General features: G+C 47.2%; 1 protein-coding gene across 1 annotated transcript; it reads left to right on the forward strand.

Annotated features, from left to right (window-relative positions):
• Positions 1-2771: 2771 nt before the first annotated feature.
• LOC121934350 (NAC-alpha domain-containing protein 1-like) lies at positions 2772-21551 on the forward strand. The gene is made up of 8 exons (XM_042474756.1): positions 2772-10495; positions 10851-11153; positions 13009-13094; positions 14329-14412; positions 16092-16238; positions 17645-17776; positions 19389-19511; positions 21381-21551. Exons 1-8 carry the CDS (start codon positions 4759-4761, stop codon positions 21393-21395), a joined length of 6627 nt encoding a protein of 2208 aa, XP_042330690.1. The 5' UTR covers positions 2772-4758; the 3' UTR covers positions 21396-21551.
• Positions 21552-22017: the final 466 nt, after the last annotated feature.

Below are 22017 nucleotides of genomic sequence, written 5' to 3' on the forward strand. Positions count from 1 at the left end.
TCTTTCCAGAGGCCTGATCCTGTGCTGAAACCACTACACCATCTGCCCTCAGCAACCAAGCCAAACTCCCACCGCTTTTGCTTTAAGCTCTGGAAGGGGTCCGGCCCCATTGCCACCTTCTGCCCCACAGCTGGATAAAAGGGGCCTTCTCCCCCCAGGGCCCCTTGTTTGGGTTTCTGATGCTAGCCAAGTGCTCCTCTGTCTCTGGTTGGTTGCCCCGAAGGTGTGCACTGCGGAGAGACTCCTTCTGGCTGAGTTGTGGGTGTGTGATTGTGGGGTTTTGTGGGGACCCACACTTCAATGGGGGCTGTCCTGAATCGGCTTCAGCATCTGGTGGAAAAAGGTAAAGCTTTGGCCGGTGGGGTTCTGGAGAGTGGGGTGTTTAAGCATGCGCAGAATGCCCTTGGCTGCTTCCTTGCACTTGGTCGAGTTTGGAAAAAGTTCTGCTTTGGGGTACTATAATTCCCAGAGTTGCTTGGTCAGTATGGGTTGTGTGGTCAGGGGGTACTGGGACATGCAATCCAAAAAAGTACTGTAACTTCCCCCAGTTCTGCACACGACTAGAACAGCTTCTTGAGGCTCAAGCTGAGCAGGTGGCCTAACTGCAAAGGAGGACAAGGCACCAAAAAATGGAGGACATTGTGAAATAAAAACCTCAAGGCATTCATGCAAAATAGAAATTCATGCTTCTTAGTCATGCTCCAAATGGAGGACATTTTGGAATCCCTCCTGGACAGAAGGTGGAAATGGAGAGTGTGTCCTGAAAAAGGAGGACGTATAGTCAACCTGAGCTAAAAACACTAATAGAAATGTAAATTTATCCATTGGGAGAGGCGGGTAAGAAATAATAATGAGATGATAATAATAGTAATAATAATTTATAGTCATGCTTCTTTGACATGCTCCAAATGGAAGACATTTTGGAATCCCTGCTGGGCCGAAGGTGGAAATGGAGGATGCGTCCTGGAAAAGGAGGGCGTCTGGTTATCCTCAGCTAAGAACACTAATAGAACTGTAAATTCATTCTTCTTAGTCACGCTCCAAATGGAGGGCATTTTGGAATCCCTCCAGGACAGGAGGCTGAAGTGTAGGACATGTGCTGAGAAAGGCTATCTGCTCACCCTGTCCAGGCTGTATTTGTATCAGACTCATCACACCTGACTGCTATGGCTGGGGATTTGGGGAGTTGTAGTCCAAAGGGCGGATGATTTCCAAACTCTGCATGGGAAAGAGGGTAGTAAGCCCCATTTGGGGGCTTGTGCCTCCTTGTTTGGGGGAAGATATTAATTTAGGGAATTTAGGTCCTGTATTCAATCCTGGTGTCAGACCAGAAGCTCACAAAAGTAGAGATTTCTTCCAAATCCTGACCTGTCTTTACTTTGTAATTCTGGTTTTTCCTCCCTTCTTTCTTTGTTCGGTGGGCTCATAAGAAGCGCTCTGTGATTTATGTTTATCTGCGCCGCAGAAATAATCCAGTTTGACACCACTTGAACTGCCACAACTCCATGCTATGGAATTCTGGGATTTGTAGTTTAATAACAACAACAACAACTTTCTTATCCACCTCTCCCCATGGATAAATTTACCTTCATATTACTGCTTTTAGCTCGGGGTGGCCAGACATCCTCCTTTTCCAGGACACATTGTCCATATCAGTCTTCTGTCCCGAAGGAATTTCAAAATATCCTGCATTTTAGCAAAATTGCATTTGAAATTTTTAATTTAATTTAATTTTAATCCATTTTGTCTACAGCAAAGAAGCACCAATTTACATTTATTGTAGGAGTTTATCACACAAAGGAGATCAGGAGTTTGTCCCGTGAATATCCCGGAAAAATTGTGTAATGACACAAAACATCATACGATGTCGCACAAAACCCGCCATTAAAGTGGTCGCAAAGAAGCCTTAACACACATCTTTCCTTAAGAAACAGAGCCCTCCCTGCAGTCCATCTGCCTTGGTCCAGGCCTCGGAGGTAGAGAGGAACTGCTGGACCTCATCCCCTTCCCCTCCACCACTCCCTTCTCCTTTTGCGTCGTGTCTTCTTAGATTGTAAGCCTGAGGGCAGGGAACCGTCTAATTAAAAGATTGTATGTACAGTGCTGTGTAAATTTACAGCGCTATATAAATAAAGCTTAATAATAATAATCTTTTTACTTTTAGGATTTCAGCGACAATACATTTCCAATATCACTTATTTGCATGTGATAATCATTTGCCATTTTCGCTTTATTTGCCAGATGCCATAAATGCGCTTTAATCTCTCGTTAATGCCAAAATTAGCTCCAGTATGATAAACTCCTTAGTGTTTTTAGCTTTTGGTTGGTCGTGTCCTCTGTTTTCCTTGCATGCCCTACATCTTCAGTGCCTTGTCCTCCTTTGTGGTGAGGACATCCGGTCACCTGTGCCTCAACAAAAATACAACTCTAAGGACTCCATACTGTGGAGCCAGGGCAATTAAAGTGGTGTCAAAACTGCCTTATTTCTGTAGTGCAGATTATACTTTAGTCACTGCTTATCAAGTGATTGGAGATAGGAACCGAGTGATAGGAGATAAGAATAAACTTATATCTGATTGTCATTTTTGGGCTGCAGATCTAGAGATTCCCCCAACACTGCACTAGAGCTGCAATCCCAATGCTACAACCAAAGCTTGGGAAAGTTACTTTGTTGTGAACTACAACTGTCACACATTTGTAGGGGCCTTCTCAATAATGGGGTATTGCAGGCTTCTGTGTGCCATTATAGGAGGGTTTCTTATCTTTCCAAGTAAGTAAGCAAGCAAGCAAGCAAAGCTGGGAAGTGGCAGGCCTTAATCTATTCTTGGCATGCTAAGAAGGGATGGAGCTTGCAACTGTCTGAGCCAGGAGGGCACCGGCGTATTTCTTCTTGTTTCTCGTAAGCTGCTGTCTGGTTCCCTGGAGGCTAAGCTGGATCGACCGCTTTGAGAGGCACCGGACCCATTAGCTGGATTTCAGTCGGAGAGGTTAAGAGCCCAAGGAGAGGCAATGGCAGAGAGGCATCGATGCAACCAAGCCCGGGACTTGGCAGCAATCCCTGGACCAGCCCATAATAAGGAGAGTGAAAAAGCAACCCTAAAACCCCCAGGTCCCCTTTCATCTTGGAAACTAAGCTGGGTTAGCCCTGGTTAGTCCTCGGATGGTAGACCGCCATGGGATGCCAGGAGCTATCAGTTCTCCCTTGACCAGCCCTTAATAAGTAGAGAGTATGAATACCCTAAAAGTACATAAAAGTGAGTAAATATCCTAAAAGCACCAAATCGCACATGATCTTGGAAGCTAAGCAAGGTCAGCTCTGGTTAGTCCTTGGATGAGAGACCACCAAGGGATGCCAGGAGCTTTCAGCTCTCCCTGCACCAGCCCATAATAAGTAGAGAGTATAAATACCCTAAAAGCACCTGAAAGTCTATAAATACCCTAAAAGTACGTAAAAGTGAATAAATATCCTAAAAGTACTAGGTTGCATGTGATCTTGGAAGCCATTTATTTATTTGGTTTATATCCCACCTTTCTCCTCGGAGGGGACCCAAGTAGAGGGAATAAATACCCTAAAAGCACCAGATCCCATCCGAACTTGGAAGCTAAGCAGGGCCAGCCCTGGTTAGTCCTTGGATGGATGACTGCCAAGGGATGCCAGGTGCTGGAAGCTCTATTTCAGAGGAAGGAATGGGAAAACCACCTCTGGCTATTGCTTAAAACCCTATGAAATCTGTTGGGACACCATAAATCTGACAGGTGACTTGAAGGCACAAACACTCACAAGATCTGATCTTGCTTCCATTTCTCTGCAAATGCTGCAGGGTGCACCTTCAAGAGCATGGAGGAAAAGGTGAATTCTTGGACTGCCACTCCCAGAATCCCCCAGTCAACTCTGCTTCCACATCTGAGCTTGGTCCTTTTCTTCCAAATGTTGCAGGCTGGAACTTCCAGAGCATGCAAAAAAGCTGTGCTGGCTGGGGGATTCTGGGATTGGCAGTCCAAAAAGAAGAACCTCCCCAAGCCCAATGAATCCCAGGTCCTGTAGGTTGTAGGAAGGAACTGGCAAAACCATCTCTGAAGATTCCTTGACTGAGAAAATCCTCTGAAATTCATGAGATCATCATAAGTTGGCAGGTGACTTGAAGGCACATACAATTGCTAGTTATTTAGTGCTTCTGTCTCCAAAGTGCTTTGCAAATGCTAACTCAGCCCTTTGCTAACCAGCTTCTGGTAATGTGTATCAATGCATACAGGGACATTAGGAAGCCACGAGGATGGGAGAGAAAGAGAGAGATCCTTCCCAACAAGTTGGGTTAAATCCCAAAGACTAACGAGAAGAGCTTTGCAAAGTTCCCTATTTTGGACTGCAATATATTTCAAGAAATAATAACAAACAAACTGCCCAGCAAGTTCCTGGTCCTGAGTAGCTCATTACACACTGCAGAAATGATCCTGGTTGACAGATGTTTTGGACTTCAGCTCCCAGAAGCCCCAGCCACCTTGGTCAACAATTAGGAATTCTGGGAGCTGAAGTCCAAAACATGTGGGCGACCAAAGTTTGGAATACCACTGAGTTAATTTATCCATTCCTATTACTTCAGATAGGTGTGAGAGTGTTTTGTTGACTCTTTTTCCATTCCCTCTCTCCCAGATGGCTCTCAGAACAGCTCTGCCTCCTCTACATCCAGCAGTGGTGAGATCTTGACCCCTCTGCAGATCTCTCCAGTGGTGACACCTGACTGCCAAGCTGAGCTTCCAATGGATTCCTCCCTTTGTGCTCAAAGCGTCCAGGTCTTCCTACCAGGGAAGAAAGAAGACCGACCTCAGCCCGAAGGAGCCAGCTGTGATGCTGCCATCGGTGCCACCGCAGCCGGTCTGGTAGCCCTGAGCGAATGCGGCCAGGTCATGATGGAAGAGGCCCCTAAGACCAATAAGGTGGTCTCCAAAGGTCTCGGAGAACCTCCAGGAGTGGACACCCTCGATGCCAGGATAGTTATGGGGGAAGAGACGCAGTGCATGGAAGAGGAGGAAGATGTTGAAGGGGGAGAGTTGCCTACTGTCCCTGTGCCACCCAAACCTGGCACCCTGAAGACCAGGCCTGGTGAGGAGGAAGAGGAGGAGGAAGAAACAAGTGATGTGGAAGGGCAGGCTCTGGAAGCTGCAGAAGAGCTCCAGTCAAAGCCTACAATCCACCCGATCGCAAAGGACTTGAACAACCGGCAAGTGTGCCTCTCTCTGCCCAGCCTCCTGAAGCATTCGGAGCAAGAGGTGGCAGTGCCAGCCTCATTCTCTCAGGGCGAACCTGTGGCTGACGTGCCTTCCCCTTCTCCCATGCTTACCAAAGACCCTTCCTTGGAGCCAGCCGAAGGCCAGCCCTTGCTGGTCAAGCATGCCGGTTGTGGTGGCATGGACCCAGAGCTCTACTTCACAGCTCCGTCCACTCCCATCCGGACTGTGTTTTCCCACCTCAGGCAGCAACCGCAGCAGCATCCTTTCCCTAAAGAGAGCCTCAGCGAAGAACAGAGTGACATGGACAATGAAGGCCTGGGCTCGCCCCCCACCTCCCCCTCGGGGTCCTACATCACAGCTGAGGGGGGCAGCTGGGCTTCTTCGGGCACCGCCAGCACCTCCCCTTCCTGCTCCCCAAATCTGATCGCGGAGTCGGAAGCCCTGGAGTTGCCGGATTTGGAGAGCGAGGTGACCTTCCAGACCCTGTCTCCCAGCACTTTTGTCCACGCTTCCTTCCCTGCACCAGAGGACGAGGATGAGGATGATGGGCAGACGACTCCTGGAGAGGATGAAGACTGGGCCTCTGAGACAGTGACATGTAGGCTGGTCCTTCCAAAGCCAGAGCGGAGTGGCCCCTCTTGGCCAAAGAGCGGAGAAGATTCGGAAGACGATGAAGCCGTGCTGAGCTCTAGTGCCTCAGCAGGCCACAAGATTTTCAAGATAGAGAACTTGCCTTCTTACCAAACCATGAAGGGGTTTGCAGGTTCTGAACCCAACCCTTTGTCCTGTTCACTTGATGCCTTCTCTGGGCCTCCTCCTGAGTTCAATAGCATGTCCAGTGTGAGTCCTTCAGAGGCTGACAGACCTGACACAGAACAAGAAGAGATGGCGGCTTCCTCCCCTGATGACGGGACAGAGAATACTGAGAACGACCAGATGATTTCTGCTTTGTTGCTGCCCTTCCGTGGCAGCCTCCTCTTTGAGGCAGAATCCATGGAGATCACCCTCTTCCCCCAAGGGGAATCGGTGGAAAATGACACCCTCTACGGCGCCGAGGATGAAGACAGCACCTCAGCCTCCTTCCTCCATTCTCTCTCGGAAGCCTCCATCAACGAAGGAGTGGATGAGTCCTTTGCTTACCAGGATGACACCTCTCCATCCTCCGACTCGGCCTCTTACAACGGAGAGGAAGATGAGCGGTTGTATAGTGTGGAACAGTATGCTGTGGTTGCAGAAGATGCTCACAAAGAGGACGAGGCTCCCAAGGGAGACCTAGAACCCGGACATTTACACTCAGGCAGTGAGAGCGAGATGGAGACCTCATCGGATGCATACAATACAGATGAGGAAGAAGATGCTCCTTCTGTGGGTAAGGAAGCCAAGGGAGAACTAGGAGAGGAAGAACCCTTCCCAGGTGAGTCCAAAGCAGACGATGCCAATCCGGAGGGCCAGATCGATGCTCAAAGCCCTCATGAAAAGGTCACTACCTCCACACTACAAACTGCAACACAGCCAGAGGGCTCTGGTGATTTGTCTGAGAATTCAAGAGGCAGTAGCATTTCTCCTTCTGGGCATGGACAGAGGTTGTCTTTGGAGCAAGGCACTGCAGCAGCTCCTGGAGCATTGAGCCACAACACCAATGGTGAAAGAGAGAAAGAGCCTCCTAAGGAGGAAGGTTCCTCTCCAGAACATCTGTCTCTCTCGGATGGGCAAGAGGCCCTCGAGAAAGACCTCCATGACCCTGGGGAGTGTCTCATTGCCTGCTTCGATACAGATGATGAAGCAGATGCGCTGCCTCCTTTGGACGATTCTGCGGAGATATCTCTGCCAGTGGGCCAGATTGCTGAAGAATGGATGGGACAGGTTTGCGCTGGGACAGCCATCCCTCTCAGGTGGGATCCAAAGCCGTATCCTGTTGAGTCTACAGAGCTGACATCTCAGGAGGTCAACGATGCGTCTGCCATTGATATCAGCGCCAGGCTGAAAGAATCTGAGGAACGGCTGCTGGAACTCCTTGACCAAGACAGTGCCTCAGGGGGAGGTTCACTGGAGCTTGAAGGACACAATGGAGGGACATTGGACTCTGAGAGGGGGAAGGAGGCACCACCGTTTGTATCCCTCCTTGAGTCCTCTATGGCAGCCATCTTGGAACAGCCTGAAGTGATCCGGGCCGACAGCGAACCGACAGAGGAGTGCCTTATAGCTTGCTTTGAGTCGGAGGATGAACTTGAGGAAGCCTCGTCTCTTGATCAGATGAACAACAACGAGGACCGCGAAGCAGTGACCTTTTCTGAGGCAAAAACAGGCTCTCAGACCCTCCTGGGCCTAAACAACAACACACAGGAAAACGTACTTACGGAAGCCAGCGAGTTTCCCTTGGAGGCCATGGCGCTACCTGCTCAGGAAACCCTTCTGCCCCATCTAGAAGTTGAGGAACTCACTGAAATCCAGAGCTGGGCCATCTGTGGGATCCAGAGAAGCTCAGGCGGACCTGAAATGGAGATCTACAAAGGACACCTCACCAACAAAGAGACATCACTAGGGGATGATTTGGCTCCCAAACCCCTACAAGTATGTATGGAGACTGGCGAAGCCAAAGAGTCCAATGCAAAAGATGTCGAGTCCATTGAAGACCAGTGCCTGATAGGAATGGGCAGCCATCCTGAAGCAACAGCTGTGGAAGAAACCACAGAGAATGAGACAGGCAAACAAAATCAGCTTAGGGAAGAGGTTCCTACAGGAGATGACCGACTGATGGCAGCAGAAGAAGTTTTGGAGGAGCAACGGCAGGCGCTGTCGGAGGAAGGTGATCTGGAGCAAAACTGGGAAGCACCCTCAGAGGAAGAGGAGGATGTTTCAGAACCTGAGAGTGAAGAGCTCAGTGGAGCAGATTCAGTGGCAGAAATCTCTCTGGTGGAAGAGGCCATTCGGTTGAGAGACCACCTTGAAGGTGAACGCTTCACAGGTGATGCCCCGAAGCTGTTGGAAGCTGCCCACCATCTGGTCATTGAACAGCCAAACCTGAGAGACAGTAACATGAATTTGTTGCTAGCGCAGAATAGCGAGTCTGCATGTGTTCTCTCTGTGGGTGAAGCTGGCAGAGATCCATGTTTGACAGCGGGCTTTGAGGAGAAGATGGTGCCCAAAGAGGATGTGCTCAATGCTGCTGAGGTGTCTGGCCAAACTGGTCACCCTGAGCCAGCTGACAGGAAAGAAATTACTGAATGTCCACATGTGCAGGGTGCGGATTTCCCAGAATCCCAGGCAGCAACCAAAGATGCTGAGATAGCCATCCCACCAGGTCCTGAGATGCTTAGCTCTATGGCACATGTAGAACCAGCTGCATCTCTGCCTTCTTCAGGTGACTACCATCCTCCAGACTCCAAAGCTCAGGTAGTTGTGCCTTCTCCAGGAAGACCTCCTGCAGAAAACATAGATGCCGCGCCTTCTTTAGATCATGATCTGCCCAGGCAACCACACCCACCGGTGCACAAGAAGACTTTTGCTGAGGCTCTCCTTCAAGGTCTCTTGCCCATTTTGGATGCTGAACTCACCATACAAGAGAAAGACCCGGACATTGCCTTATCTTCCACCAAGCAGCCTGAGGTCTCTCCGTCCTGGTCTCCCTCGGATTCCAGCTTCACCACAGCAGGCGAAGGTAGGTCTCATGAGAGCACTCTGGTAGCTGTGTCCTCAGACTCTGAGAGGGAAGAGCTAAGGACACCTGAGCAAATCTGGGGCTGCCCAACCCAGGTGGTGGAGGAAAGCCCTCCTACACAGGAAGAGGAGGCTGTAGCATTTGAGATGGAGGACCTGGTGGCTGAGGCTGAAGATGCCCTAGCTGAACCTGTGGCTGCACCACTGAAGCCCTCTCCAGCAGATGAATCCTCACCGCAGAGCATGGCTGTGTGTTTGCACCACAGCGCTCTTGCATGGGCTCCTGGCTCACCCATCTCACGCCGTGTCCTGACTCAGATGGGTGCCGCCGCTGCAGCGGCCACTAACAACCAACAGCTTTTCTTTGCTTCTGAAGAAGAGATCTATCTGACCGAGCCCAAAAATGCTCAGCATGGTCTTTCCAGTGGAAATGGAGAAATGGATCACACCTCTGCTGTAGAGAGTGCAGGTGTTGACCTGGACAATTCAGGAACTGTTGTTGGAGAGAGTTCACTGACTTCCACTAGCCAGCTTGAACCGTCTGTGGCCTTGTTGGAGACCACTGGTGGAGTAGCAGAGTCTCCTGACAATATCACAGACTGGCAGCAAATATCTAGTCTGTTGCAAGGCTCCTTTGGGAACCTGAAGGAGCAGAGAGTGGGGAGCTCTCGTCTCATGAGTAGCCAGCTCCTGGCAGAAGCACAAAGCCTCCGTGACATCCTTAAGAAGAAAGTGGCAGAGAGTTCCTCTGCTGAACTCACACCTGATTTGTCAGAAGCTGAGGATCTGGAGCTTCCATCTTCTTGTAATGCAGCTGCTGGTCAAGAGCAAGATGACTTACAACCTTGCAAGGAAGCAAGAGATGAAGAAGACAATCTGGAGGCAGAAAGACAAGAAGCTCCATCTGGAGCAGAAGAGGTGTCTATTCCTGCAAAGATGAGGGAGATGCCTGCTAGCCTGGTGATAAGCTCTGGTTCAGGAGAAAAAGACAAACCTGCCTTGAATATTGTCTCCATCTCTGGAGAAGACAAAGGAGAGGCAGCTGAGTCCATTGATGGAATCCCATCACAGCCAGAAGAGCTGTGGCTCCAGAGTCCAGAAGCTGACGTTGTGGCACAAGAGAGGACAGAGGAGGTGTTGGAAGAGATTAGATTAGGGGACACCACAGAGGAGACCATGTATCCAGAAGTGGAGAGTGATGATCAGGAAGAGCAAGAGGAAGAGCAAATTCATCCCGATAATCTCACTGCAAGAGCAGGGACCCCCACCCCTGGGCCTGCCTTGTTGTCCATGGACTCCATTGTTCCTCCTCAATCCTTTGAAAGACCATCACAAGAGTCTCTCACTGTGGTGTCTCTTTCACAGCCAGAGCAACCCACGTCTCCCGCCTTGGAGGAAATGCCCATCTCGCCCCCTCCTTCTCCAAGTTCTGTGCCCCAAGAAGTGCCTCCACCTTCACCACAGCTGCCATCCTCTCCCTCGGAGAGCCGCTTCCAAGCCCCCGCTGCTGCCTCCTGGCTTATGGGTCCCATGGCTCGCCCGCCTGAGGAACACGCTCCTTCCAAGGAGACTCAACTCCTGCAGGACTCCAGGAAACCTCCTGTGGAAGGTGAGTCTTCCTTACTCTGTTCCCTCACCTCAACTGAAATAGTAAATGCCTGCCACAAGGTATCAAATGAAAATTTGGAGATGACGGGGGTTCTTAGGTGCTTTGGTCAAATAACACTCCAAGATCATGCTGAATGTTTTAAAATTGGGGGTGGGAACTTTGGGGAACAAATGGATCCAAAATAGGGGCTACATATGGCCCACCATTAGCCTACCGGCATTCCTGGTTCCTGTCCCAGTGGTCACCACTGACTCAAGGGAGCTGCCACTGACTAGAATCCTCTATGCTTACCATGACTGGTTCCAGCCATGCCAGCCTATGCCAGCCTATACCACTAATTTCCTCCCTTCCTCAGCTCTCGAGGACACCAGACCCCTGGCACCTTCTCGGCTGGACCAGCATCCCAGTGGCAAAGACTCCAGGGGCAGGAACCGTTTGCCAGGCAACAAAGACTCCCGAGGAAAGGGCTCGGCCTCCTCGGCCGGGGAGAAGAGAGTCGACCGAGGATCCCTCGAGCTGGAATTGAGTTCCTCCAGTGAGAGGGAACTGTCCTACCGCTGCCCAGAGATCGAGAGCTTGAGGGAAGCGACTGGCGCAATGCTCTTGGATGAGAAGAAGCCTTTGGTGGGGAAAAGGATCCAGGAGACCAACCACAAAGGTGAGGACTCTAAAAACTAACAAAATGAATTTCAACAGGAGAAAAGTAAGGGACCACACTTAGGCAGAAAAAACGAAATGTGCAGATATAGGATGGGGGACACCTGGCTTAAGGAGACTTCTACATGTGAAAGGGATCTAGGAGTCCAAGCAGACCATACATTGAATATGAGTCAACAGTGTAATGGGGCAGCTAAAAAGGCCAATGCAATTTTAGGCTGCATCAATAAAAATATAGTGTCTAGATCAAGGGAAGTAATGGTGCCACTCTATTCTGCTTTGGTCAGGCTTCACCTGAAATAATCCTGCGTCCAGTTCTGGGCACCAAATTTCAAAAAGGATGTTGAGAAACTGGAGTGTGTCCAAAGGAGAGCGACTAAAATGGTGAAGGGTCTGGAAACCATAAAGCCCTTTGAGGAATGACTTGGGGAGCTGGGGATGTTTAACCTGGGGAAGAGACGGTTAAGAGGTGATACGATAGCCCTGTTTAAGTATTTGAAGGGATGTCATAGTGAGGAGGGAGCCAGCTTGTTTTCTGCTGCTCCACAGAATAGGACACAATGGAGCAATGGATGGGAGCTCCAGGAAAAGAGATTCCACCTCAACATTAGGAGGAACTTCCTGAGAGTAAGGGCTGTTTGACAGTGGAACAAACTCCCTGAGAGATTTTGGTGGAGTCTCCTTCCTTGGAGGCCTTTAAAGAGAGGCTGGATGGGGAAGGCTTGTAAAGAGATCTTGTAGCACTTTTGAGACTAACTGAAAGAAAGAAGTTGGCAGCATGAGCTTTCATGAATTTAAATCTACTTCCTCAGTTGCACTTGGTGGAGTGGAAAGCCAGGGACCTATAGATGCCATTAGTGTATATTGTCCATATATAGATCTGTCCCTGGCTCTGTTTAAAAACAGCCTCCAAAGAAGGAGACTCCATTAATTTCAAAGGGAGCAATGTGTTTCACTGTTGAATAGCTTTGGCTGTCAAGAAGCTCCTCCTAATGTTGAGCTGGAATCTCTTTTCCTGGAGCTTGCATCCATTGCTCCATTGTGTCTTATTATCTGGAGCAGCAGAAATCAAGCTTGCTCCATCCTCAATATGGCATCATTTTTCCAGAGTCATATGGTCCAGCACCCAAACCACTGCACCATGCTGGCTCATATGCTTTACTCTCAAAATTGTCGATCATCTGAAACACACTTTGAAAAAAACACAGAATGGAGATCTTTTAAATAAAATAAATAAATACAGTCCTCGCTCCGTCTTTGTGGTCTTTGGACTCGTGTCCCTCACTTATGCGCGAGGGATGAATGGAGGGAGAATGAATGGGAGGCGCACCCGTGGCATGCACCCGCACTTATATTCAATCCAATGAGGCTTGAATATATGCAAAATTCTATTTTCGCAAGGGAGTCCGGAACGGATCCCCCTGAAAAAAAGAGGGGCAACTGTAACTTTAAACAAATACAGTGTGCCCTTGGTATCTGCTGGGGTTTGGTTCCATGTTTCCCTGTGGATACCAAAATCCATGGATGCTCAAGTACCATTAAATACAATGGCATGGTAGAATGATGTCCCTTATATAAAATGATAAAATCAAAGTTTGCATTTTGGAATCTGTAGTTTTTGGAATATTTTCAAACTGTGTGGATGCTTGAATCCATGGATAAAAAATCTGTGGATATGAAGGGTTGATGGTACTTAAGAGGAAACCGGGCTTCCTCTGGCCGCTGTAGGAGAACTAGGGCAAAGCGTGCAGAAAGGAAAGCCCACTGGGAAATGAGGTAAGTTGGTTTTAAAAATAGCTGGCAATCTGGGACACTCGGAGGACCGTTTCAGACCTCACTTCCCTCCTCTTTTGCAGGGTCTTCGAACGACTCGGAAAGCAATGAAGGCTCCATCCCAGAACTGGAAGAGCCAGAGGTTTCTGAACCACGCACTCAGACGCAGGTACTCCCGCTTTGCAGAGGAGGAGGCTGACTCTTTGGAAGCGAAGGGAAAGCCCAAAGGTTGATGAAGAGGAAACATGAGCCATTTGGGGTTCCAGAATGAAGGTGCAGTCAATTGGACACAGCAGTTTATTCAGTGACAAAGTGTCAGTCCAGATATGAGCGCTCAAACTGAGCAATCTGCCACTGAAGCAAGCATACCCTTTTGGGAAATGTAGTTTTGGAAAATTCACAGCATTTTCTGTGCAGCAAATGATATCTTAAGGAGAAATATTATTTCCTACACAGAAAAAAACAAATACTTTTCTATGTAAAAAAATGGAAATTTTGCACAGAATAAGTGCCTCATTACAGCATTTTTTTTGCACAGAAATGCAAGAAATAACATTTTTTGTGCAGAAAATGTTGTTTCCTGCAGAGAAAATGCTATTTTCTGTGCAAAACAACTATGCATGAATTTTATGCGGCATAAGTCGTGAACAGCCAAGATTCTTGCCAGAGTATCATAGAATTGTCGAGTTGAAAGAGACCACAAGGGCCATCCAGTCCAACCCCATTCTGCCATGCAGGAAATCACAATCAAAGCATCCCCGACAGATGGCCATCCAGCCTCTGCTTATAGACCTCCAAATGAGGAGACTACACCAGTCTCCGAGGGAGGAGTGTGTTCCACTGTTGAACAGCCCTTACTCTCAGGAAGCTCCTCCTAATGTTGAGATGTAATCACTTTTCCTGGTCCTGTTCTCCGGAGCAGCAGAAAACAAGCTTGTTCCCTCCTCAATATGACATCCCTTCAAATATTTAAACAGAGTCCAGGATTCTTCTCATCGTTGTTTCTCAGCATTTGAAAAACAAGTTTCTTGGCAATTTTTCACATATTTTTTACACATTCTTTCCAGTCCTGTCCAAGAATCTGACCCAGTAGAAGGCAGTCTCCTTATGTTCCTCTGAACCAAAGACAAGTTTGTCTTTTGTACTGCCCTGAAGTCATCTGGTTTTATCTCATTTTGGAAGTTTATTGGGGTTGGTCTTGGTCAAGGAAGAGCCACCAGCAAATACATCTCCAGGTAAGGAAGGCTAGGGAAGTATTTGGCCTGGATTCTGGGAGGAATCTGGCTGCCAATCCAAGTTGGCTTTACTGAGCTAGATGGAGCTGTCAAGGGTCTGATTCAGGAATACAGTAACTTTTTGGGTTTCTATGAATGTCGCCCAATAGCCCTGCTTGCATCTTCCAGGCACAGTTGACACACTCCTTGGGGACTGGCGAAGAGTCCATCAGCAAAGCAAAACAGAGTCGGAGCGAGAAGAAGGCAAGGAAGGTAAGACTTCCCTGAACCCTTTGCCTTAATTCAAAATAACTTCCCAAAGAGAAGGTTTGAAATATGGCGGCATCCCAGGAGGAAGAATCACTGGGATGGCCAACAAATGAATTAGATGGCTTGAGATGTCCAGGAGCCCAAAAGAAGAGCTTGGAAAGGTAGCTCTGCTCAGCTATTTAGCAACGATGGTGGTGTTTTAAGCAGAATTGAAAAAGTATCCAGAAAACATTATGTAAAATTTCCCAGTGCCCTAAATAATATTACAGTGCGCCCTCCACATTTGCGGATTTGTCTTTCGCGAATCTGATTATTTGTGGTTTTGATATGTTCTCTCTAGGAATCTCTAGGTCCTCCGTTGCAGCTCTGCCAGAAATTGACCATAGAGATATGCTGGAGAACCTACCATTTCCTAGAGAAAACACTCTCTAGGCATTTGTCTGTGATCAGCTTCTGGCAGATGTTGACCATCGAGGTGCACTGGAGGACCTGGAGGTTCCTAGAGAGGTGTTCTCTCTGGTAAAAGAATTGGTGGTTTTTTATTTATAGCTTTCCCACTTTCACAGGGGCCCTGTGCCCCTAACCCTATCAAATGTGGAGGGCTCACTGTATTTGATTTAGCATTTAAATACTATATTCAAAGACATTCAGAGCTTTATGCAACAAGTAATTGTAATACTGTAAAGAGAACGGCATATACATGTCCCTCATATTTAAGATCCGAGAGACAGAGCTGGGTTAGGACCCTGGATGAGGTTGCCCGTGTTTGTGGTTGGTTTTGGGATTAGCCCTGGTTCTGACCCCTAAGGAGTCCTGCGCTTTGCATGGGTCTGGACCACAGCTTGGCCTTCTGCTGCAGAATTGGGCTGATGGAGAAGATGATGACTGGGTCTGGCTTCTGGAGATCATAGTTGGATCAGGATTCCCCCCCCCCCAGATGTTTGTGTATCAGTAAACCTCAGTCTCAGTTGCATTAAAATAAAAAGGCTTCTTTTGTACTTAAAATGGCTCAGGCATATCCAGAGATGTGGCAAAAATGCCCTCCTTGCCCCCTAGAAGCTGGATATTTTTGCCAAAAACATGGCAAATATGTCCCCGATGCTCCAAGAGGGTATTTGGAGGCATTTTTTTGTTTTTGGCAGGGGGATATAGTGGGAATGGGGTCTCCAAAGTCTTCTAGAGGGGATAATGTGGTCTCCTAGCCTCCACCCACAGTTACCCATCCTTGAAATAAAGTATCTGCGTACATACAGTTGACCCATGGATTCAAGCATCCATAGCTTGAAAATATTTTTTTAAAAGTATAAATTCCAAACAACAAACCTTGATTTTGCTATTTTATATAAGGGACACCATTCTATTATGTCATTGTATTTAATGCGACAAGAGCATCCATGGATTTGGGTATCCACGGGAGTCCTTGAACCAAACCCTAGCGATATCAAAGGCCCACTGTATTTGAAAGAAACAGTCGATACACATAACTCCAAAATAGTCTCTGACTCAAAATTGGATGATCAGAATGCCATGGGTCACTTTCTGTCCATTGGAGATGTTGCTGGGAGCGTGTTGGTTGTATCCAAAGTCCCTCATGTCTGGCTCAGAGTTAGTCCTCACAAGCTGGCTTCCCCTTCTCTTCTCTTCTCTTCTCTTCTCTTCTCTTCTCTTCTCTTCTCTTCCAGGCCATGTCCAAACTTGGTCTGCGGCAAATTCACGGGGTCACCAGGATCACCATTCGCAAATCCAAGAACATCTTGTTTGTCATAACCAAGCCAGACGTCTTCAAAAGCCCGGCATCGGACATCTACATTGTCTTTGGAGAAGCCAAGGTGAACTGTTGGGGGTGGAAAGTGCCCATGTGGGTCTCAAGCGCCTTTGTGTCTTGGGAGTTTGCACACTGGGGTAGGCATCTTATTAGTGGCATATGCCAGTATAGGTTTCTACTACTGTTGCATTGAGGGGCTGTGGAATTTGGTATTCCATTTCTCCATCCGCAGGACCCAAAGCCTCCTTCCTCAGACATACTGTGCACCTCTGAAATCCCCCCTTGCACAGCCTTTCCATGCTGCATGGGGAGCAGGCACAATTGGAGAAGGATTTGGCTATGTCCCTGTAGCCAGATGCAAAATGATTATAGTAACATGAAGTCAAAGACTTTCATGGCTGGCATCCATAGTTTTTTGTGGGTTTTTCGGGCTATGTGGCCATGTTCTAGAAGAGGTTTTTTCCTGACGTCTTGCCATCATCTGTGCCAGCCACAGATGCTGGCGAAACATCAGGAAGAAACTCTTCTAGAACATAGCCACATAGCCTGAAAAACCCACAAAAACTATGATTATAGTAACACTGAAATCTCAGTGGATCTCAGTAACAACACACAGTCAGCCCTCCATATCCATGGATTTTTTATCCACGGATTCAAGCATCCATAATTTGACAATATTTTAAAAAGTATAAATTCCAAAAACCAAACCTTGATTTTGCCATTTTATACAAGGGACACCATCTTATTGTGCTATTGTATTTAATGAAAGTGGGTATCCACAAATTTTGGTATTCGTGGGAGGTCCTGGAACCAAACCCCAGCCGATAGCAAGGGTCCACTGTAATAATTTCACGTCTGACTACAAGGACATAGCCATAGCAATAGCAAATGCATTTGTATACTGCTTACTGATATACTAAGCAGTTTATAAAGTGTAAGCTAATTGTCCCCAACAAACTGGGTACTCATTTTGGTGGCCTATGCAAGGATGCCAAGGCTCAATTGACCTGGAGCCCTTAGCTGGTATTGAATTCACAACCTTGTGGTTTGTGAATGAGTGAGTGGCTGCAATAAAGTCCTTTAACCACCGCACCACCAGATCAAGAGAAGCCATACATTTCTTGAATCTTGCCTCTTCTCCTCCAAGTATGAAGGATTGTGGATGAGGGAGTTCAGAGGCATGACCCGAGGCTATCAACAAAACAACACTCTATTAAGAACCTATGGCAATCCGTTTCTAAAAATCTGCTTCCACTTGAACAGTTTCGATAACTGGTTTGGTTCCTCTTGGAGGCTACAGAAGTACTTAGGCTGATGTTTGCTGGACTTTTGAGGATCCTCTTTGAAGTAGGCATTATTTGACTCATGGAGTTTCCAAGTGGTCCATCATTCTCTCCATGAAGCTCTTGTACTTTTCCAGAGAGACTAGTCCTCATGGGTCTTTCCCCCTACCTCCTGTTCCTTCCACAGATTGAAGACCTCTCTCAGCAGGTCCACAAAGCGGCAGCGGAGAAATTCAAGGTCCCTGTTGAGCATTCGCCATTGATCACAGAGACAGCCCCAACACTCACAATCAAAGAGGAGAGCGAAGAGGAAGAGGAGGTAAGGTCCAAAGATGCAAGCCATTCCAGAGAGGAAAACAGGGACATGTGCAACATCAGAGTGTGGTCAAAAGGATGTGAAACCCCCAGCATTAAGAGGGCAAAAGTTATTAATGGGGGGGGGGACACACAAACAAAACTAGTAGTTCACTCACTGAAACTCTGAAATTGATGTACTAAGTTTAGAAAAGCTTGGAAAAAACCCAAACCCAAATAGGTCTACAAAGCTGGGTTAATTTAATTAAACCTTGAATGCAGTTTGCAACAAGAAGTAAGCCAAAGAGGGAGAAACAGGACATTTTAAAAACAGCTGAGAAAGTGGGACAGCAGAGGATTAACTGGATAAAGTGGGACCACTGAAGGATTTGAAAGCAGCAGGGACAGTGGTTACAGAAGGAGACAGAGAGGATACAATGCCAGTCTCCTGATCAGCCTACAGCTGTGTTGAAAAAGGGAGAAGTAATTGGATCGGGTCCAAGAGAGTCTTCATTTCATGGTTATCTGTGATGGATCTCTCAGATTGTTTCCCCTGTCTTTGAAAAGTCACAGTAAGTGGCCTTATCCTAAGCAGACTGGAGGACTGAGCTTGGATATGTTTAGTTTTTGGAACTACAACAGCCATGAGCCAAGATCCTACCTTGGGGTTGCATAATGTCTATCTCTGCATGTGGAGTTACACATGGATTGTGCTGCAGAACCCATTGTGGAATGACAATGTTGCACAACAGAGTTCATACCTGAATGTGCAACTGGGCAGGTGACCCTGTGCACATGTGCATCCACCCCTATTTGTGTGCTCTTGCCTATTGGCATTCATAGTAGCAACACATACAGTTCCACCTCTGCAGCCTTGGACTGAATGCAAAAGTTGCTCATGTGCCGAAAATGTCAGGTCAGCCTTTTGGTGTTCATCTACCTATGGCTTTCTGACTTCTTCCTTGCCCTCTTCATTCCTTGTTTCTCTTCCTGGTCCTTCATTCTTGTTTCTTCTTCTTCCTCTTCTTCCTTGTATCTACTCTTCCTTTCTTCTTTGCTACTACTTCCTCTCCTCCTTTTTTCCCCATTGCTTTCATCCCTCTTTCTTCTTCTTCATCTTCCTTCCTTGTTTCTCTTCTTCATCCTTCTTTCAGCTCCTCCTCCTCTTCCTCTTCCTTTTGTCCTTGTTGTCCTCCTTATCTCTAGTCTCCTCCTCTCCTCATTCTTTCTCCTTCCTTGTCTTTTCTTCTTCTTGTTTTTCTTCCCTGTCCAATTTATTCCTTCTCCTCTACCTCCTTCCCTGTTTCTCCTCTTCCTCTTCCTCTTTCTTGTTCTTTCTCCTGCTTCCTTGTTCCTCCTTATCACCCCCCTTTTTTCTTGTCTCCACTGTTTGTTTTTTCTCCTTCCTTTTCCCCCCTTTCCTGTCTGACTTGTTCTTTTTCCTCCTGTCTTGCTTGTTCCTTCCTTTTCTCATTTCTTCTCTTCCACCTCCTTTCCAAAGGTTAAGATTAACCAACAACAAAAAGCGCCTGCTGTTTTTTTGTGGTTCCTTTGGAGTGAGACCAATATGAGGACAATTCCACCGGTGGGATTCTGGGTCTCAGTCCACCTCCTTCCTTCCTTCTTCTCTCCTCCAGGTTGACGAAACTGGTCTGGAAGTGAGAGATATTGAGCTGGTCATGGCTCAGGCGAATGTCTCGCGTCCCAAAGCTGTGAGGGCCCTCCGGCACAACAACAACGATATTGTGAACGCCATCATGGTGAGTCTCTTGTTGTGAGGCCACATCTTGGCATGCCACTCCCTTTGATGGTATGAGGATGGCAGTGACGCTATCAACTTTCTCTCTGCTCCTCCTCCTGCAGCTTCTCCCTCTCAACCTTTTTGGCTCCTTTTCTACCAGCTCTTGCTGTGACATTTTTCCTTGAAAATGGAGATTTTCTGTAATTCAAACACTGTCCAAGGGCATCCCATCTTTGCCAACCCTCCTTCCCATCCACGCTTCCATCTCAGGAAGTCTATGGGAGTGATACTATGAGTTACTGCACTACTGTGACACCAGCCCTAGTGATGCCACAGTGCAATCAGATGACTTAAAGATGAATTGTCCTAACAAACGCTCTTTGATGGCACCAAGGAGAGGACCTCTCTGCCCAGGTTTTGGTGCAGAGATGGACATAGTATGGCCCATGGGCCACCTGTGGCCATCCAGGATAGCTTCAGCAGCCTGGAGACCTCAGTAATGTTCTGGAATTAGTTTTAAAGCATTGCTAAGTTTATTAGAGACATTAATGTAAGGCATGGTTATGTATGCAACATACAGTAAATGTATGTAAGGTAAGTGGTTTGTTGGAAGGAAGTGAGAGCATGGGATGCTGGGAGTAACCAGTGATGGTTGAAAAAACTGGTGCGTAGGACAATTTGGAGTACAGTATGACCCCCGTTTCTATGGGGGATACATTCCCAGACTTAGCGTTGTTCATGAAAATTGCAGATAACAGCAAACTTTGTATTTCTGTTGGAGGCTCTGGAGGACCTCCAAATGGCAAGAGAAGTGATCTCTCTAGGCACCTGGAGATTCTCCAGTGGAAAACCTATGGCCAACTTCTGCCAGAGGTTGACCATAGAGGCATGCTGGAGGACCTTCAGATGCCTAGAAAGACCTTTTTTGGCCAAGATGTGGGTAAATGAAACCTTGGCTAAAGGACCCTCTAATACAGGGACTTAAGGATGTGTGACTTAAAGATGCTAGGATAGTTAAATCAGGACTAGAGACTGAGTTAAACTCAGGTTATTTTGGATTAGGAGTGAGAGATGGGAGTTAGTTCATTAGAGTCAGTCTGGATTTAGATGTGTTGAATAAGCAATCTTTCACTTTAAGATGAACTTTTGGTTGATAAAATTAATTTTTGTATTTACTTATTTATTTACATATTTTATTTCAAGGATTTATATCCTGCCTTTCTCACAATAGAATTTAAGGCAGGCTATTTGTGGCTCTGAGAATGCAACGTAAAGGTTATGGGAATGACTGAGTTCAGACACACAGTGTCAATGACAGCGGTGTTCAAGGGTTGTAGTGTCCAGTGGTGAGATTAGACCAGTACTCCCCAAACTTTGATCCTCCAGATGTTTTGGACTTTAGCTCCCAGAATCCCTGACTGCAGGCCAAACTGGTTAGGGCTTTGGAGAGCTGAAATCCAAAACACCTGGAAGACCAAAATTTGGGAATCACTGGATTAGACTAACAAATAAACCATGAGGGCATCTAGAAGGTCCCCACATTTGGTGAAGGGAAAAGTGGAAGCCCTCACATTGAGTGGCAGAGATTGAGATACATGACAAACGTCTTTAAAGCTATCCAAAACATGTGGATTCACTGCCCCACTGACATAGAAGTTGGTAGTTCCTGCTATGGGAGTATATCAGGTGCCCTCATGTCCTAGTGGTGGGCATCCCAGTAGGCAATCTAGTTGGGTGTTACATGTAGTGATCCAAAGAGACCTCTGGTTCATAACCATTCCAGCATAAGGGTGACAATAGCATTAAATCTGCTTTGCAGGAACCTTCTCTGCAGCTTTTCTCTTCCTTCCTTTTGCAACCCTGATCCATCTTCTTCTCTTTCTTGCAGGAGCTGACTATGTAGCAATGGCTGGCAGGTCCACCCAGCCTCTCTCCCACCTTTCTGTATAGATGCACAGTTGCCCATATCCAATACAGCTGTTGTACGTTAGGACTGCCAATAGATAGTCCCAACTATTCTGCATTGATAATGCTGCTCAATAAACGGTATATTCACTTAAACTGCAGCCTGGCTTCAAAGTCTTCTGTTTGTGGAAACTTGGGACTGGCTTGTTTTTGAAACGACGACACAGTTTTACCTTGCTGGCATTCTCTGGTAATAAACACTCTGGACTGGATTGTCTTCATACCTCCACCCCAAATGGCATCTCTTGGGTATTAGTTGGACCCAAAGATTAGTAACTTCTTTCCCGGGGAAAAGTAGAAAAGGAAGGGAGAAGCATCATTCCAGCATTTCCCTACCTACCACTTACATACATTATATACCTTCTTAATCCTCCTTGCACCCCATAACGCCTATTGCTCTCCAAAGATTGAGTCAACTGTGAATGCTCTGCCCCTGTGCCTATCTCTATGGTGTCAAGAGGGATGCTCCAGTCTTCTCCAACCCATCCCTTTTCATACAGGTTGGACTACAACTCCCATCATGCCCATACACTGGGCAGCATAGCTGCTCTAGGACCAGC

The sequence above is a fragment of the Sceloporus undulatus genome, chromosome 6, assembly GCF_019175285.1.
Source record: "Sceloporus undulatus isolate JIND9_A2432 ecotype Alabama chromosome 6, SceUnd_v1.1, whole genome shotgun sequence".
Taxonomy (NCBI): Eukaryota; Metazoa; Chordata; class Lepidosauria; order Squamata; family Phrynosomatidae; genus Sceloporus; species Sceloporus undulatus.

What these genes read in the sequence shown, in the direction of transcription:
- LOC121934350 (XM_042474756.1), top strand. Translation starts at nt 4,759, where the DNA reads ATGGATTCCTCCCTTTGTGCTCAAAGCGTCCAGGTCTTCCTACCAGGG. An exon ending in CCAGGAGACCAACCACAAAG is followed by an intron (nt 11,154 to 13,008) that starts GTGAGGACTCTA and finishes CCTCTTTTGCAG; the next exon opens with GGTCTTCGAACGACTCGGAA. An exon ending in GCGAGAAGAAGGCAAGGAAG is followed by an intron (nt 14,413 to 16,091) that starts GTAAGACTTCCC and finishes CTTCTCTTCCAG; the next exon opens with GCCATGTCCAAACTTGGTCT.